The sequence below is a fragment of the Rhinolophus ferrumequinum genome, chromosome 6, assembly GCF_004115265.2.
Source record: "Rhinolophus ferrumequinum isolate MPI-CBG mRhiFer1 chromosome 6, mRhiFer1_v1.p, whole genome shotgun sequence".
In the NCBI taxonomy this organism is placed as follows: Eukaryota; Metazoa; Chordata; class Mammalia; order Chiroptera; family Rhinolophidae; genus Rhinolophus; species Rhinolophus ferrumequinum.
This window is the reverse complement of record NC_046289.1, coordinates 61444947-61462481: the sequence shown is the minus strand read 5'-3', so window position 1 is coordinate 61462481 and position 17535 is coordinate 61444947. Positions and strand designations below refer to the sequence as shown.

The 17535-nt window shown below is 40.3% G+C and overlaps 1 protein-coding gene across 1 annotated transcript; it reads left to right on the top strand.

Annotated features, from left to right (window-relative positions):
• The first annotated feature begins 11584 nt into the window (after positions 1 to 11584).
• B2M (beta-2-microglobulin) lies at positions 11585 to 17040 on the top strand. Its single transcript, XM_033108872.1, has 4 exons — positions 11585 to 11740; positions 14628 to 14903; positions 15498 to 15527; positions 16553 to 17040. Exons 1-3 carry the CDS (start codon positions 11674 to 11676, stop codon positions 15509 to 15511), a joined length of 357 nt encoding a protein of 118 aa, XP_032964763.1. The 5' UTR covers positions 11585 to 11673; the 3' UTR covers positions 15512 to 15527; positions 16553 to 17040.
• Positions 17041 to 17535: the final 495 nt, after the last annotated feature.

The following is a 17535-nucleotide window of genomic DNA, read 5'->3' as shown; positions in this document are numbered from 1 at the left end:
TATCCCTGGGCAATCTCATCTACTCATGCTTCCCTACCACCTACAGGCTGATGATTTCCAAGTCCTAAAGGAAGATCTGAAAGTACTAAGGAAGTCCTAAAGTACTAAAGTAAGATCTGACACTGCCCAACTGAAAGCACCTGCGTGGTTTTCATCTCCTATCCTTTACATAAGGTATAAGGCTCTTTAAGATCCAACCCTGACTGCCTCTCCAGCCTCCTGTCTTAAAGTTCCATGCTTTCTAGTTTGGGTTTCAGAAATAGTGAACTGCTTTGAGCTGTGTGGGGAGAGTAGAAATATGATGGAGCCCTCTCCTGTAATCACTGCACTAGGATGTGTCTCCCTGCCCTAAGGACCTCTCACCCTTGGTCTGGGAGTTTTATTCAATTGTTCATTGAAGTGGCTTCTTGTCCCAGTTCCTTCTTTCTTTTCAATGACATCGAACATGCATATCTTAGCAGGTAATATGCTATTCATTGTGCCATACAAGCAATGTGAATTTGCCAAGCAAGAATTATTTTAATTGGAAGGTGATTTCAGATGCTTTATTGAATTGCCTTACTCTAATATTCTAAATATTCAAATGCAGGGAAAAACTCATCTCAGGCTTCACCTTCTCCAGGAAACCTTCTCAGACACCCGCCTCCCTTCCAGGTTGGATGAGGTGTGCTTCTAATATCCACTCATTGGCCTTTACACATTTTTCTCGTTTATACTCACCACACAGAGTAGTAATTCTATTTCTGTATTTGTCACCCCCAAATGAAGAGAACAGAGATGTGTCTTCTTCATCTTTGTGCCTCCAGCACTTAACACATTATCTGCAACAGAGTAGGTTCTCAGTAAATATTGAGTTGAACTGAAATGAAAAATAATGGTCTTTCCCCTCAGAGACTTCTTCAGATGGCATTTCTTGCCTGCCACCTGGGTGTGTCCTACTCCAGCCCACTGTCCACATTGCCCTCAAGAAATGTCATTCTAAGAAAACAAACCTCATGATACCTAAGCCAGAAATCGTATGAGAAAAGACATATAGATTTGACTAAAAAAGTAAAACTTCTCTATACTGAATATATATTATGCCAAGTAAATTCAGATGGAGCAAAGATTTAAATTTAACAAAAAAATTAAGCCTCAAAAATACTCAAACAAAGTAAGTAGAGAAGGCCCTGCCAACCATGACCCCAATTCATAAGCCCTGAAAGGCGACTGATGAATTTACAACTACATAAAAATGTAATGCTTCTGAATTGCAAAAATAAATAAATATATAAAACCATAAGCAAAGTCAAAAGAACTTTATTTTGATTCAGTAATCTTACATTTACCTTTAAAAATTATTTAAAAGAAGTTTTAGTTGAAGATTCTTTTTGTTTCTGAAGATTTTGAGGTCTCAGAAAAGATGTTTACGGTAAGCCCAGGTACTATTAGTAATATTTCTTTCACAACTGCTGGTAGTCAATATTATCCAATCAGCAACCATGTCAAAATTAACATAACACTGTTGATGGATAATATAATATTCCTGTGAAATTTATCAGGCTCCAGCTGCTGACTTTTGAGATTAAGTCAACGGCAGGAAGTTGGCCTCCTGTCTCACCATCACCTTGGGGGATAGGATTTCAACATGTGAATTTCGGGGGGAGACAAATATTCAGTCTATAGACGTGACCTTTGGGGAATATAGGCTAAGTATATAAAACCACTAATTTTTTTTAGCGGTATTTTACATTGAAATATAATATTTAATTATAAAATTCTCAAAAATGTTATTGTTTCTCAAAACTATGCTTCTATTTACAGTATAGAAGAGGTGGGTATGTAGATAGAAAAAATGAGGCTGTCTTCCAAATCTGTATTCACTCCATAACCGGGTAATTCAACTTTAATCTGTAATCACCATATTTATAAGGAAACTCCTGGTTAAGAGAAACTTTTTTTTTCCTGCTTCCTATCACCGGTTTATTACAAAGAATGTGAATGAACAGCCAGATGAAGAGGTACATTGGGTGAGGTTCAGAAGGGTCCTGAGTGCAGGAACTTCTGTCCCTGTGGAGCTGGGTGTGCCACCCTCCAAAGCATGAATGTGTGCGCCAACCTTAAGAGAAACCTTTAAAAACAGATTGTTTTAAAAACAGATTGGTTTCATTTAGGCTCATTTATTTAAACATCCTATGACATTTGGTAGATTTTTTCAACCTTAGGAAAATGCAGTTCTTAATAGGGCTTCATTGAATTATACCTAAACTCGGCAACATATTTTTTGCACACTTAGAAGTACCATGGACTAAATAAGGTTACCTAAACAGATAAAAGTAAAGGGTTTCTTTTCAAATTTAAAATATATTTGTTTCACACGTAAGATTGCCTGAAAACAAGCTGGAAGAAACTATTAATGTCTTGACTATGACCGTTTATTGCATTTTTCGGCCTCTGTTTTAAAATGTTCAATAATTTGGAGTTTTAAGTCCTACTTTTCTACTTATGTTAAAATAGATAGACTTGAATGGCTGACATCACCACTATGACCACTAAATTGTTTGAGGACCAGAAATCAACTCTATTAAAGTTGCTTCCTTGTATATTTCAATCATGGCTTCAAATGTTCTAAGCATTTTGGATATGACTACATTTGCTTAACGCTGATTGGATGCTGATGATGGTTCCAGGATGTCTCTGGTTTCATATCCAACACATCTGTGGCCGTAATACATTCCCTCCTATCCTTGCTCCTATTTCTCCATATTATCCGGGAGTAACTCAAAGAAAGACACCTTTCAGATAGGGTGCTGAATATACGGTCACCAATTACAATTTCCACCAATTTCCCTGATTTTCTCTGACCAAAAGCTGAGGTTTTATTTCCTGGAGAAGTGAGATGAAAATCAATAAGCTATTCTTGTTCATCTAAAACTTGGTAGTTGATCTCCAGCGAGGCCATCAGGATCTGGCCTGGTGGCTGGCTCAGGAGCCAGCTGACTCGTGTCACTCATCCTGTCGGCTGGAAGAGGTAGACTTATACACGCTGGCTGAGAATCTCCAGGTGGCAGCAGCACGGTTACTGTCTGAACCCTTCTTGGCCTCTGCCCCTTCAGGACCTTTTTCCTCCTAACATTTCATTTTGAAAAATTTTACACCCACAAGAAAGTTGAGAGACTGATAAAATCAACCACTGTGTGTCCTTCACTTAGTAGTCGATAACATTTTGCCTAACAAATATTTTTTAGATAAACTCCTCTGTTGTATCAGGAAGTATCTATTCTAGTGACTAGGGACTTTGGCTGACAGAACCATAAACAGGAAATTCACAGAACGAGAAACACAAATAAGAAGTAAACTGAAAAACTGCCTAACTTCCTTTTAAAATTACGAAGTAAAACAAGGAGATACAATTTTTCAATGGTAATAACCAGTTTGGGGAAGACTGTTGGGAGATATTCTATGATGGAATATAACTTGGTACAGTTTCTGGAGAGCAGTTTCACAGTGTGTAGGAAAAGTAATAATAGGGAAAACCTGGAAATGTCCCCAATGCAGGAGTGGGTGAAAAAGTACGGTATATTCATATAAAGAAATACTATGAAGGCATGAAAAAAACTACATAGATCTCAATTATCATAGAAATAGATATATTGCCCATGATTAATCGTTAAATAAAATAACTGTTTGTGAAGAAATCTATGCAGCATGATTTCATCTTTGTAAACACATACATCCAGATTTATATCTATATATGAATAGACAAAGTCTGGAAACAAACATTAATTCATTAAAAGTTGTTATCTTTGGTGGTAGGATAACAGGTGATTTAAATTTTTATCTCTATTCTTACCTATATTGTCTGAACTTTGCATAATTAATATGAATTTTATAATTAGAAAAAAAATAAAGCTGCCTGGAAAAGCTTTTTAAAATATCAATCAAAAAAATACCCAAAAGACAAATAATAAGGAAAAAAACCCAGCTCCACTGGTGCCTGCATCACGGTCCAAAGGTTAAGGTCCACATTCTCTTCCTTGGCCCCAAAGTCCTCTGTAGGCTCTTATCTCCTCCAGGTCGAGTTTGTTGCTTTCCTGGTATCATCCTCGATTTATGGGACTATAAACCAGCTCCTTGAAGAAAGAATTTCCCCCAGTATCAACTCAGTCACCAGCACATAGCAAGGTGCTCAGTAAAAGTTTGTTAAATGACTGAAGATTGTGTTGAGCACAGAGACCTGATGGATAGGGTAGGGCCAGGCTGAAAAGCCAAAGCTTTGGGGCATCTTTGTCCTGGGGACCAGTGGGCTCCTTTTGTTACTTTCATTCCCTGATAAACACTGACAACAGCTGGCGGAGCATATGTGGTTTGATCCATTTGGTATGTGTTATTGTGAAATTGTCCAGTAATGGCAGTGTCATCTGGGGCTGACCCACCTCAGTGGTGGCAGTAATATGAGGAAGACCAAGGCTCCTGACCAATCCAGGCTTTAGGAAAACTCCTACCTCCTCAAGCTGTTCAGCTGATGCTAACCCTCCCTTAAAGGTGAGTGTACTCGAAATGCTGAGGTTTTATTTCCCGGAGAAGTGAGAAGTGTGGCCAGTCTGCTTAAGCAACAGGTAAACTCAGCTTGGCAAAGGCAAATATTTATACAGTACTAGGCTCCTGGCAACCAAGGCCCAAGTGGGCATGATTCTGGAAAAGGGGGATGAACTGTTTTGTTTTGTTTTTTCTTCCTGCTGTAACAAATTACCAGCAGCACAATTTATCATTCCACAGTTGTGTAATTCAGAAGTCCAACACAAGTCTCATGGGGTTAAAATTAAGGCTAGTTTCCTCTCTGAAGACTCTCGGAGGGAATCTGTGTTCTTACCTTTTCCAGCTCCTGGAATTCACCCACATTCCTTAACTCTGGCCCCTTCTTCCATCTTCAAAGCCAGCATGTTGCATCTCTCTGACCTTAGTCAGGAAAAGTTCTCTGCCTTTAAGGACCCATGTGATTACACTGGGCCTACCCAAATAATCCTCAATCCCTAATTAACCAACAAAGTCTCTCATGCCATGTAAGGTAATATTAATACAGTCACAGTTTCCAGGGATTCGAACATAAATATCTTTGGATGGAGGGACATTATTCTGCCTACCACAATGTATGATATGGAGAAAAATCTAAAATGGTTAATAATAAGAAGCCAGTTCTGTACATACTGATGTGGAAAATATCTATATTTATAAAATGAAAATAAGCAAGTTCAGTAAATATGTATAGAATGACCCCAATTTTGTGGCACTACATTTCCCCCTCACTAAATCCAAAGTGCATGCTCACTGAGCCACCTCCACCTGTCAATGGCCAGGCTTCTGGTGATAGATCACACCCTCAGGCAGCCTGCAGGCAGAGGGCAGACCCACCTCAGGTGTTGCTGTCATTGGTCATTAGATAAGTAGACTTTTGGCTAATTTGACAGATGATAAATTGTCTTCCAGCAAACACATTGTGGCAAGTTGATCTATAGTCAAAACAATAATAGTAACAACGATGATAATAAATAATGAAATAAATAAAAATTATCACAAAATCACCGACCTTTTATTTTCTGGCTACCTCCTTTGTATCTTAACTACTCTTAGTGTTGATGGCAGCTCTTGCATATACATGCATCACATTTTTATGCTGTTCATTTTGTTTTCCATTTCTGACTCTTTACTAAAGAATTCTTCTTGGTTTTCTCACAGTCCTTTTTTAAGAGAAGAGTTTAGAAAGTTCCCAGATACCAGAGAGTAGAGAGAGCATATCTTGCTGCAGGTCCAACATAGCAGGGGACAGCCAGAAAGGACCACAAATACTAACTGGCCAGAGGCAAGTATCAACTAAGCAAGCTGGAAAGGGGGAAGCTGGGGCTTAGAGGAATTTTCCAAAAGGAAAAAAGGGCATTTGAAGGAGAGTCTTGATTTTTTTTATAGTGCTGCATGGAATCCAAGGCAAGATAGAAAATCCAAGTTAACATTCTGCAGTTTTAACTAGGAACTGAGATGCAGACCCAGGACCTATGATTCGAAAATACCTATAAAAGGAGACTGTAGCAGTAACTTAGTCAGTGGTTGTGGTATTCCCCAGGGACAGTGCCCAATCTTTGGCTTCTGGGGTTGTCCTGTTGCCCCCTACACTGTTCGGAGGTTTTGGCTTAGCATTTATTTACCTAACCCCTCTCTTTATCCAAATTGATGACTGATGCTACCTCGAATTCCTTTTATGCTTTTTAGTGGGTGCTGTGATCTAAACAAATCATGATAATAGTCTTTGTAGTTGTAATTTTAAAATTCCTCACCTTCCAAACTATATACAATATATATCCACAGAGAGATAGGCACCAAACCTTAACAATGGTTTCTGAGGGGAGGAGACACAGGAGGGGAACTTTCACTTTCATTCGGTAGACCTCTAACTGTTGGCATTTTTACGATGGGCATACAGTCATGTATTGGGCTTGTAATTAAAAATAAAAAGTACTTTAAATGCTGTGGTTACTCCTGGGAAGAAGATTTGAGGGAAATTAGGATTTTATTGTCCTGTATTGCTGGATTTTTTTTATAGCAATAAAAACAAATTGGCACTTGATAGCTCTCAGTGGTTACCCACAAGGCTGTGAGGCAGAGATTCCCCACCCACCAGATTATTTCAAGTCTCTCAACTTTAGCCTTCCCATGTACTTGCTCTCAAATAGAGATAATAGTACTTACCTGATATGGATCTTGTGAGTTTTTCCCCCCTCCTATGTATGGTGTCTGACTTAGTAACTATCAATAATAATAATTTAAAAATTCCAGTGCCCACTCTGTGTGTATTTCCTTTGGGCCATCATGTAACAGCTCTCAAATCTGAGAAGTCAATCAACATAAACACTTTAGCTGGGTGCTAATATATTAATTATTGGGCTGATTTTTAACTCCAGATTGAAATCTCCTGGTGGGCAGGGTCTGGTGTTTTCTTCCCCTTTATCCTTACAGTACTTAAATTTGCCACAAAGCCTGCATTCAACTGACATTTGCTGAATTTAATAGAATTTAACACAAAGGAGTGAGGATTTCTAGCCCCCAAACAGACGAAACCAGGCTATACTTTGGAGCAGGCAACAATCTTCAAACTCCTTAAACCATTTAACAATGGTTATCTCTAGATTGTAGGATTACTGGTGGTTTTAATATTCTTATCATTTACTATCATGTGCATGTATTACTTTTGTGGGCAAAAAAATATATTTTTCAATTAAAAACAATACTACTACACATTGTGGTGCTGGTGCCTGCTTATCTACTTCCCCTCATCTTCTCATATGCTTTTAATTCTTGCCTGATCTTCAAACCCCCAATGAACCCCTTCCCATGAACCCCTTCTCAGAAACTGATTTTCTAATAGAAATTATGAGGCCTTTGGAATCAGATGGGCCAGTGTTTGAATCTCAGCTCAGTGCAAAAATGGTTAAGCATCTTATTTCTCTGTCTCCTTATCTGCAAATAAAAGTAATACCTATCTTCTATATTGTTGTATAGCTTGGGTCGGCAGCTCCACTAATTTAATGTGTGTATGCATCCCCTGGGATGTTGTTAAAATGCAGACTCTGGTTTAGTAGGTCTGAGGTGCGCCCATGAGTCTGCATTTCTAAGAGTTCCTAGGTGGTGCTGATGCTAGTGATGCATGGATCGCATTTTGAATTGCAAGGAATTAATGACATAACATTTGAAGAAGCCCTGTCACAGATGTCCTACCTATGTTTGTTCTCCTCTCAAGTGGGCCTGACTTTCTGGCGGTCTGGACGAGTCCACCTGAGAGAGCTGCTGTGACCCGCTCAACACAAACTCACTCGAGTACAAGCCAACTCCTGCAAGCTTTAACCTAGTCCTATTTTCTCCCCACTTCACTAGCCTTCATTTCTTTCTGTCCAAGTACAGGTAACCCCGTATAACATGGTTCTTAGGTTCCCAAAATATGCCGCATTATGCGAATCCATGTTATACGAAACAAAGAACTAGTACCAAAAAGGGAGTTAGGTTCCAAAAATTTTAAAAAACATACTATTGCATTTTTATAATTAAGAGAAATCTCTTTATGAAAGCAATTTTCACCAAAAGTATAACATATTAATATGTATTAAATAATTGTTTTCTTCATCATCACTACTAAGCTTTTATTACGTTCCATGTTGTTCAGAAATTTCTCTGATTCTCAAACCATATTAGAGCGAAACCGTGTTCTAGGATGCCATGTTGTATGAGGGTTTCCCCAATTCCTGAACCGTGTTAGAGTGAAATCGTGTTATAGAAGCGCTGTTATACGGGGGTTGCCTCTACTTCCTTCTTCTTTTGCCTAACAACAATACTGGTATCTGTGCTTATAGGGGTTTTTTTTTTTAACAGCTTTATTGAGGTACAATTGACATACAATGAATAACACTTAAAGTGTACAACTTAATAACTTCTAATATACACAGACACCCATCTTCTTTGAAGCCATCTCCAAACTCAAGATAATGAACATATTCATCACCCTCCATGTTTCTTAATGCTCCTGGTGCTCCCCCACACCTCCTGAAAATGACTCATTTGCTTTGTTACATAGATTAGTTTGCCTTTTCTAGAGTTTTATATAAAAAGTTTATATTTTATATAAAAAGTATATATTCTTTTTGTCTGGCTACTTTCATTCAGCATAATTATGTCATCCATATTGTTACGTATATTAATAGTTCATTCATTGCTAATTGCTGATAGTATTCCATTATATGGATAAATACAACAATTTGTTCATCCACTAACCTATTGATGGATGTTTAGATTATTTCCAGATTTTGGCCATTACAAGTAAAGCTGCTATGAACAATTGCGTACAAGTCTTTTATAGACACATGCTTTCATTTTCTCTTGGGTAAATACCTAAAGTGGAGTGACTGGATCATATGGCCAGTTTATGTTTAACTTTTTAAAAAACTGTCAAACTATTTTCCAAAATAGTTGTACCACTTACATTGTGCTACCAATCTAATGCCAACAGGGGTCCCCAATCTGGGGTGCAGTAAAAGGAGAAACTTCATTCAGCAAAAAAGTTTTCAAACTTTGCAGCCTCCCAAGGAAACCAAAACTGCTCTCCACTGAGACAAAAGAAAGGCTAGCTTTTAAAGAGAAAGTTCCCACCCCATCCCTGATTGGTCCATTTCTATGCAAATGAGGAATCAAAATCTGCACAATCTTATTGGTCGTTATGGAGTTGCTCTGCTTGGTCAGTAAATATGCAAATGAGGGTATAGCTGTTCTGCTCCAATTAAATGGGGCAGGCCTAGCCCATTGGTTGAAAGATGATTCCAGGAACTCCTTTATAAAGGTAGGCGTAGCTGAACAGGAACACAGTACAGGAGGCTTGGCAGCTCAGTCTGTGGCTTTTCCCTGAAATGAAGTGTGCATGAGAGGCCTCTGTCAGCAACTGGGCTTCTAGACTCTGGTTAGGAATTTGGGCCGAGTTAACCATGAGGAGTCCTTTTTGGCAGATACATTCCTTCTTGAGGTTCACAGTTCCCCCCCAGAGGATATGACCATTCCAGTTCTTCCTCATTCTTGAAAGTATTTACTATTTTGAATAACTATTCACTGTAAAAAGTTTTTAGGAGAGTTGGGAAAAAAATACCATCTGTTAATCCCACTACTGGGAGATAACACTATTAAATTGCTATGTTTGTAGATTTCCAAACGACTGACCTACTAGACAAACAGTGTGCTCTTGGATTTAAAAGAATAGTTTTATATCTCATTTTCACCCTCGCTATTCAAAACATGTTACAATAGAAATCCAAGAAAGATACAGGAATTTCCTAAACACAAAAAATTGAGAAATATACTTTTCTGTCTTCACTGTGTTGTTTTATTGCTTTTAAACTGGTTTTCTAAGTGAATAGGTCAGAATCTATCTTTAATAAATTATATAGTATTTCTCTGTGATGTAGTAAACAGGAGTTTAGAGGTGAAAGATAGCCCAGTTAACAGTAACATTTCAGCCCTTAAGAGCCTTAAATGAGTTATAAAACAAACATACAAACAAATGGGAGGGGCAGGAATATCTCTACTCATAACTTCATGCATAAAAATTATTCCAATATTTCAGGAGAGTTATAGCTAAAGCTGGTAGAAAAGCTAGGTAAATAACAGTAATTACAGTACACTTGTTAAATATTATAGACACTCGCTAGGTGCTAGGAACTGTGTGAGGCTCTCTCTGTGCATTATCTCTTTTCATTTGATCTGTAGAGAATATTCTACTTTTTCTAGTTTAGCCATGGCCTCCACAATAGGGATTATCAACAGATGAAAGAAACCCAGAAGATATCTGTTGTGCTCCTTGAGGAAAGCACAAGCCAACTCCCTTCAGCTGAAAAACCATGGTGATTTCCAAAATCTCTGCCCCTCCAGGCTCCTATGATTCACTTCCTCTTCTCACTGTTGCACTCGGAGAAGACTGATGGACTCAGCTGCCATGTGATCACAGCTTCTTTTCTAAGGTGTCTCCCGAGTGTACGTTTTCTTAATGAATCTGTCTAATATTGTCACACTCTTAAAATCAATAAGTTTAACTTCTTTGGCTGGGCCCAGGGCAGATGCAATTTAAATTCTCACTAAAACTGCCACACCCTTTATCTTACAAGTGTCGGGAAGTATGAATTAGGCCAGAGTTTGAATCCTAGTCTCTTAGCCTGTTTTCCCTATTCATAAAAATTAATGAGGCAATTCCTAACTCCTAGAGTTTATTCACGTATTCGCTCCCTCGTTTGTTTGCTCGTTCATTCATTCAGTTTACCAAATACCTACTAGGCACCAAGCTCCACTGTAGTGTGGTAACTCACAGGGAATGACGGAGTCTGTAAACTCTAAAGCTCTAAGCAGTTACTTACTTTTACTATCAGTGGTCGTTTCCCCCACAAATCAACAAAACAAAGAAAATCACCTAAACAACAGCAGGATGATACAGAGAAGAATTTCTTGGCACAGAGCTTTACAGAAAGAAAGTTTTCCCTGAAAGAATTCAGGGAGCAAGAATGTCCTCTTTCACTCTGGACGTTTCTCTGAGCAATCCGCGGGAGTCCTCGAGGTTCCTGGACGATTTTTCTTGCCCCGCAAATCCAGAAACCTACCGTGTATTGCGGGTTGTAATGATTAACAGTAGTTTTTGTTCTGCCCAGCACCGCTCATCCGCTGACCACGAACTTAGTCTTTCTGGGCCTCAGTTTTTTTTCAAATGAAAACCACACGTTCCAGGCTCCTAACTGGCTGAGGCGGGGTAAGAAAGAGACTTAGCATCTCTAGGGCTGGTTCGAACAGCCAGGTTGCTGCACCAAGGTGCGTCCAGACTGAAGTTCTAGGCCAGCAGTTCAAACTCGGAGGCGCACCCCAGATCGGGGGGCGCCGATTTACAGATAGGGAACCCACCCGGTCCAATCCATGCCTTCTTAAGCATCACGAGACTTTATAGGAAAATGAAACTGAAAATGGAAAGTCCCGTTTCTAACCTGGTTCAGCATCGCCCACTAGGAGACGGGTGACGGCTTTCCACACGCAGACCTCTGATTGGCGGTGCTTGAGTGGGTATATATACAAGCCGAGGCGCCAGGCGCAAGCACAGTTAGGCGACCTCTCTGCTGAGCTGTAGTCGCGATGTCTGTCCCGGTGACTTTGGTCCTTCTCGGACTGCTCTGTCTGTCTGGCCTGGACGCCGAACCTCGTGAGTGTGTCCTTCTCCCCTCCTCTCTTCCACTATCCCTTCTCCCGGCCCCAAACCCTCTTTGACACTCTAACTCTTGGGTAACACTCCGGGTCCCCAAGTGCTCTTTCCTGGCCGGGGTCAAGACAGGGAAGCGGTGGGAGTACAAGCGCAGGACGCAAGCTTTTTTTCTTCTTTCTCGCGGAGCGAAGGGTTGGGGAGACCTCAGGCACGCCCGGGCCGGACGGATCCGGACAAAGTTTCCTAGCGTTGATAAGCTTTAGAGCGACCCGGGCTAGGGAGGGTTTCCTTCCGCTCTTCCGCGGGACCTCTCGCCCCCGCACAGCTGGAGGGGAAGGCGGAGAGTCGGATCCCAAAGGCGCGGAGTTGGGGGCTTGTGAATGGGTACAGACAGAAGTTTGGCATTTGGCGGAGGCACCGCCAGGGTAAATCAGTCCATGGCAACTCTGCTTGGCTCGCAAGCGGAGGGCTTCGGGCTTCCTCCTGGCGCCTGCCAAGTTCTCTTGCCACTCGGCACTTCCCCATAAATATGGGATCAAACCATTGAGCGAGATCAGCTCGCGACATTTGTTGAATATTTTGAGGTGCTAAAGAAAGCGTTCACACCATTAACTCACTTGTTCCCATTACACGTCGCTTTTAATAATCAGAAGAACTACCTGTTTTTGAATACTCAGCGTGCCTTGGACTCTGTGCTTTATGTCATTTAATTCTTAAATGCTACTACGATGTAAATATGATGGTTATCAGCATCTCAGATGAGGAAACTGAGTCACCAAGAGTTTAAGTAACTTAATCACACAGGGAATAAATGGCAGACAATAGCTCCTGACCGAAGCATTAAGCGGGGGGTGTACGCCTTTGGGCTGTAATCCAAGCGTTTTGCAGAACTGCCACCTTGGGGTGTGAGATTGGAACTAGCTGGGTAGCCGTAGGCCCCGGTTGGCTTTTCTTTGCAAAGGGCTTTCTCTTTGGCTCCTTGCCTGGTTCTTTCCAAGATGAGCTACGCCTCTACTTTCAGTTTTGAAAAAGCCAAGGTTTATCAGTCAGAGAGTTTGTAAAACCAGTGATAAGGGTAATCAACACGGTTACCCAGACTGGGGGACACCATGGATATTGAGCTCGTTCCAAATACCCCGCAATATACTGGACCCTCTCATCTGTCCCCTCTTAAAAGCATCTATGAAGCGTGTTTTTTTAATCATGAAAAAAAGGTATTTGATTTACAAAATAAAGCATAATGTCTGTCATTACTATTATTCATATTTGCTGCTGACTATAGAAGCCTTTTGAAAAATAACAAGGTGACATTTTAAAAAAAACCTTAATCTGAAATTTTCCAAAGTAGTACAGGCTCTGCATAGACCATTTCTGGAAAATACGCAAGAAATGGGTATTGGTGATTGGCTCTGGGGGTCTATTTTCTGCTCTATCTCATATGTAGGTTTTGTTTGTTTCACTGTAGGCATGCATTGATTTTTCAGGTAAGTTTGGAAGCTTAAATAACTCTCCCAAAGTCACAGAGCCAATAAGTGGCTGAGTCCAGATGCAAATCCAGGCCTGTCTGATACTGGTCCTCTTCTGAGAAGAGATTTTCATGATGCTTTTGCAAAACCCTACCTGGCTCCCTCAGAGAGAATTACAGGTTGGATGAACTTTGCTCTGACTCTTGTGGCATTTATTATGTTCAAATAATTAGAAGCTCAAATGCAAAGAGCTTTCTCATTTAGTTTCACTTTTAACTTGATGAAAAAAAATCAGGGCTTTATTGGGATCCCCAGTCCAGCTCTTGTGGACTTTCTATATTTCCTGATGACTTTTCCTTTGATGATACGATGTTTTAGACAAATACATCTGGTCAGCGTGGCCTGGTACTCCTTCCTACCTCTTCCTGGACATGGAGAAGCAGCTGCCGTGTAGTAATCATGTACCCTGAATGTATATGTATTTAAAATGAACTATACACATGTATTAATATATTTAGTAGCAGTAACACTTACTTCATTTGGGATGAAAAATACAGAGTTTATATTTCCTTCCTACATCCCCAGGAATGGTCTAGTCATGTGTCCCATTTTGGAAACCACTGTTCTGTAGCATTATGCAGTGTATTCCCAACCTGCCTAGTTATAGGAATCATTTGAGGGTGCTATTTAAAAATGCAAATTCCATTTGCATGCATTACTCTACTTGGTCATAATGGCACGTATGTTCTCTCCCATTTGCCAGAGTCCTTACCCTTAACTCTCTTAGGAATCTGAGCAAGGCGGTAATAATATCTGTCACTTACAGAACAATTGCTGGGTGCCAGGCACTGCACTAGAAGACACCTAATATACATGGGTGTCAATCCAGGCAGGAGCAGGTACCAAAAAGGAAAAGGAGTAGTCCTAAGAAAAAACAAATTGACAGGGTTGGAATAGAGTACAGTAACATGTGTTTTTTGATGTGGCTGCTATGGTGGGGGTGTGAAGCGAAAAATGACGTTGGAAAGGTTGGGGCCAAATCATGTAGACTTTTGAGTGATGTGTTAAGGAATTTTATGGGTGCTGAGAAGCCATCAAAAGTTCCTGAGAGCCTCCACAGAAAGATTCCTAAAGATTCGGCACAATCTCCAATGACAGAAGATACTACTAGAAATCTGCTAGAAAAAGCCAAAAAGGCATGTGTAGGGGAATTGACGTGGGAAAGATACTAAGTCATAGTTTATCCTTCAAAATGGAGGTAGCCTTTTGGAAAAGTGTAAGTTCATTTGGCCGGAGTGGAAGTAGAATTGGGAGAAATGGATGATCAAATTTAAACACTTGGTGCCTGATAGCTTTAGACCAAGTTTGCCCCAACTGAAATACTCCGCAATTTTCTTTTGTCTTTCCCTAATGTTCCTTAGGTTCTCCAAGGGTTCAAGTTTACTCACGGCATCCAGCAGAGAATGGAAAGCCAAATTACCTGAATTGCTATGTGTCTGGGTTCCATCCACCCCAGATTGAAATTGATTTGCTGAAGAATGGGGAGAAGATGAAAGTGGAGCAGTCAGACCTGTCTTTCAGCAAGGACTGGTCTTTCTACCTTCTGGTGCATGCAAATTTCACTCCTAGTGCTGAGGATGAGTACACTTGCCGTGTGAAGCACATTACTCTCTCTCAGCCCAAGAGAGTTAAGTGGGGTAAGTTTTCAAGTTCCTCCTTAGCTGCTGACAGTATCTGAGTGTAACCACAGCAGAGAGCTGCTTTGATATTTAAAAAGAAAATACACATACAGGCATAGTCGGAGAATGTTGTTAAAGCTCTGATTAGTGGCACCTTGTGAGAGACTTCAGCATAGCATGGTCCTGGAAATGGTAATTTTCCTGTGGCAAGAGCAAGGAGCAAGCAATAAGCCTTGCGCAAACCTCACACTCCCAGCGCATATCACACACTCCCAGCGTTTCTTACCTACTGGCTTCCTTGGGCTTTCCTGACAGCCTCCTGGATTCTAGGACCAAGGACAGAGTCTCGGAGGCACAGGCCTTTGTAAGTGCTGCTATCCTAGCGCCCTACAATCCTGGGCTCCTCCAGCAGTCCCTGGCGGGGTTGGGATCGGAGGCTAGTAGGCAGGGTTGGGTCCTACTGGGTAGTTCTAAACAAGGTGTTCGTGGTTGGGGACAGCAGGCTATTCTGCCAGCCTTGTTTATGACAGTTTTAGACATTTGTTAATATATAGTATTTAAAAAATAAAACTTACTGTTTTTCTTTTTCTTTCCCCATGTTCTTTTTCATAGATCAATATAACTAAACCAGTTATCACTGAGGTGAGTTTCTAACCTTAAGAAAATGCTTTTTGCTTCGCTATCCAGGGGACTATTTCCAGACAGCTCTGATAGTGTGATAACCTTCAGTATCGGAGGACATTAATCAGGGTAGCATTTCAGCAGGCAGAGAAGACTTCTATGAGGTCACACACTCCCGTCTCCTGTGGAGTGACATGAGGAAGGCGTGTGGGCCAGTTGTGGCTCTGCCAGCATCACTGGCCCTCTAAATGCAGTCAGAGGAGCTGCCAGTGTGGTGTGACAGGATAGAGACAGCTGGTTACCCACAACACCTGCACGGGTTTGATCTTTCTTCTGCCATTTCTACATTGGGCATCTCTGGGCCTTCAAAAATGAACCGTTCTCTTCTTTTGCTTAGCAGTTGCTTTATTATTCAGTCAGAAAAGAGGCGTGACAGGGTTCTGCAGATGTCCCATTGCTTCGACCTCTTGTTGAGCCTTCAGGTGTGGGCACTATGTTTGCCTTCTAGAGGCTCCCAGTCCAATAGAGGCAAGAAATAGAAACAGATTGTTATTATGCGATGTAAAGATACTGTAATAGATATATCTACAAGGAGTTCTGCAAGCATGAAAGAGGGAGGAATTGAACTTCCCTGCGTCTTTGAATGGAGTCCAGAGTAGAAAATCCAGCTCTTCAATGAAATTGTACTCCATAAGGTACCTTAGTACTGAAAACCTATTCAAATCTCCTGTTATATTCTAGGACAGGGAAAGTAATTTGAGAGAGCATCAGAGAAGTTGGGTGACCTGTTCAGAGTCATACACTTACTAAACGGTAGAGCCAGGATCTAAACTCTAATACCAGCATTCTTTCCTCTAAGGTTGTGGGAGAATCAATGGGATAAACTAATGGAATATGCTCTTGGTAACAGGTCTGGGAAATTGTCTGCAGCTACCTCTTTTATAAATGGTGATGTACATGGCAGAAGTTATACAACTTGGGTGGTGTGATCTGTAATTCAAATAAAATAAGTATATTTGCTAACAGGACTTTTTTTTTCTTTTCAGATTTGAAGACATTTCATTAGGGGAGAGAAGTAATTTCTAATTGTGTTTTCCTTCATCTTAATACTTACATACTGTTATGCTTTATGTATTCAAATTGAGAAGTTATATTGATGTTAACACAGATATCTTCTTTATAATTCTACTTTGGGATCTACATCGATGTAGATCCCAATCTGGGCAGGGAGCTGTTGGAAGTTGCTGGAAGTATGGCGGGGGCGGAGAGAATCTCATGTTCAATAACATCTTAGTCAAATCTCAACTCTTCAGTCTTTTGTGCACAAAATTTGATAAGATAGGTATGCATGTTTAAAGTTAACCTTCAGTTTTCATTGCTTAGAAATATGGGGAAATTTTTTGAAAAAATATTGTCAGTACTCTGGAAATTTTTTGTGGATGAAAGAAAAGATACAGTCATATTTATCTCTTACATCTGTTGCATAACTTTTGGTATTTTTTGCTATACTAATTAAAATGATGGGAAACATCAATGTGTTTAGTTTCTTATATATCTCTCCCTCTCTTACCTCTTTGTTTTCAAACAGGGAAACCATCTTCAAGTGTCACTTGAAAAAGAGTGTAAACCCCTGGTATACAGGGTTTGCCTCACAATGGAAGGGGCCTCAGTGATCTGCATTTTATAGATGAGGAACTAGATCACAGAGAAGTTAAATGACTTATTCAGGGTGACACACGGCTGTCTCCTGGAAGTCCAGGCTTCCATCTTTCAGCTAGAGTTCTGTTTCCTAGGCCAAGACATGAGGAATGTGCAGACAAAAAATGAGCAAAAGTTTGTGGAGGAGTTCATATTTTAGCAAGCAGTATATATACTTTGAATGAAAAATACTAGATTTTTAAATTTCAAGACATAGTTTAGACATGACTAGCTTTGTGCATTTGTTTGACTACATTTGAGTTAGCTAGTGCTAGGTACTGACAAGATGAATGAAACAACACTGCTCTCAAATCGCTCAGTTAATGGAGGG

Coding starts and splice junctions, on each gene's coding strand:
- B2M (XM_033108872.1), top strand. CDS start 11,674: ATGTCTGTCCCGGTGACTTTGGTCCTTCTCGGACTGCTCTGTCTGTCT. Junction 11,741..14,627: donor TGGCCTGGACGCCGAACCTC/GTGAGTGTGTCC, acceptor AATGTTCCTTAG/GTTCTCCAAGGGTTCAAGTT.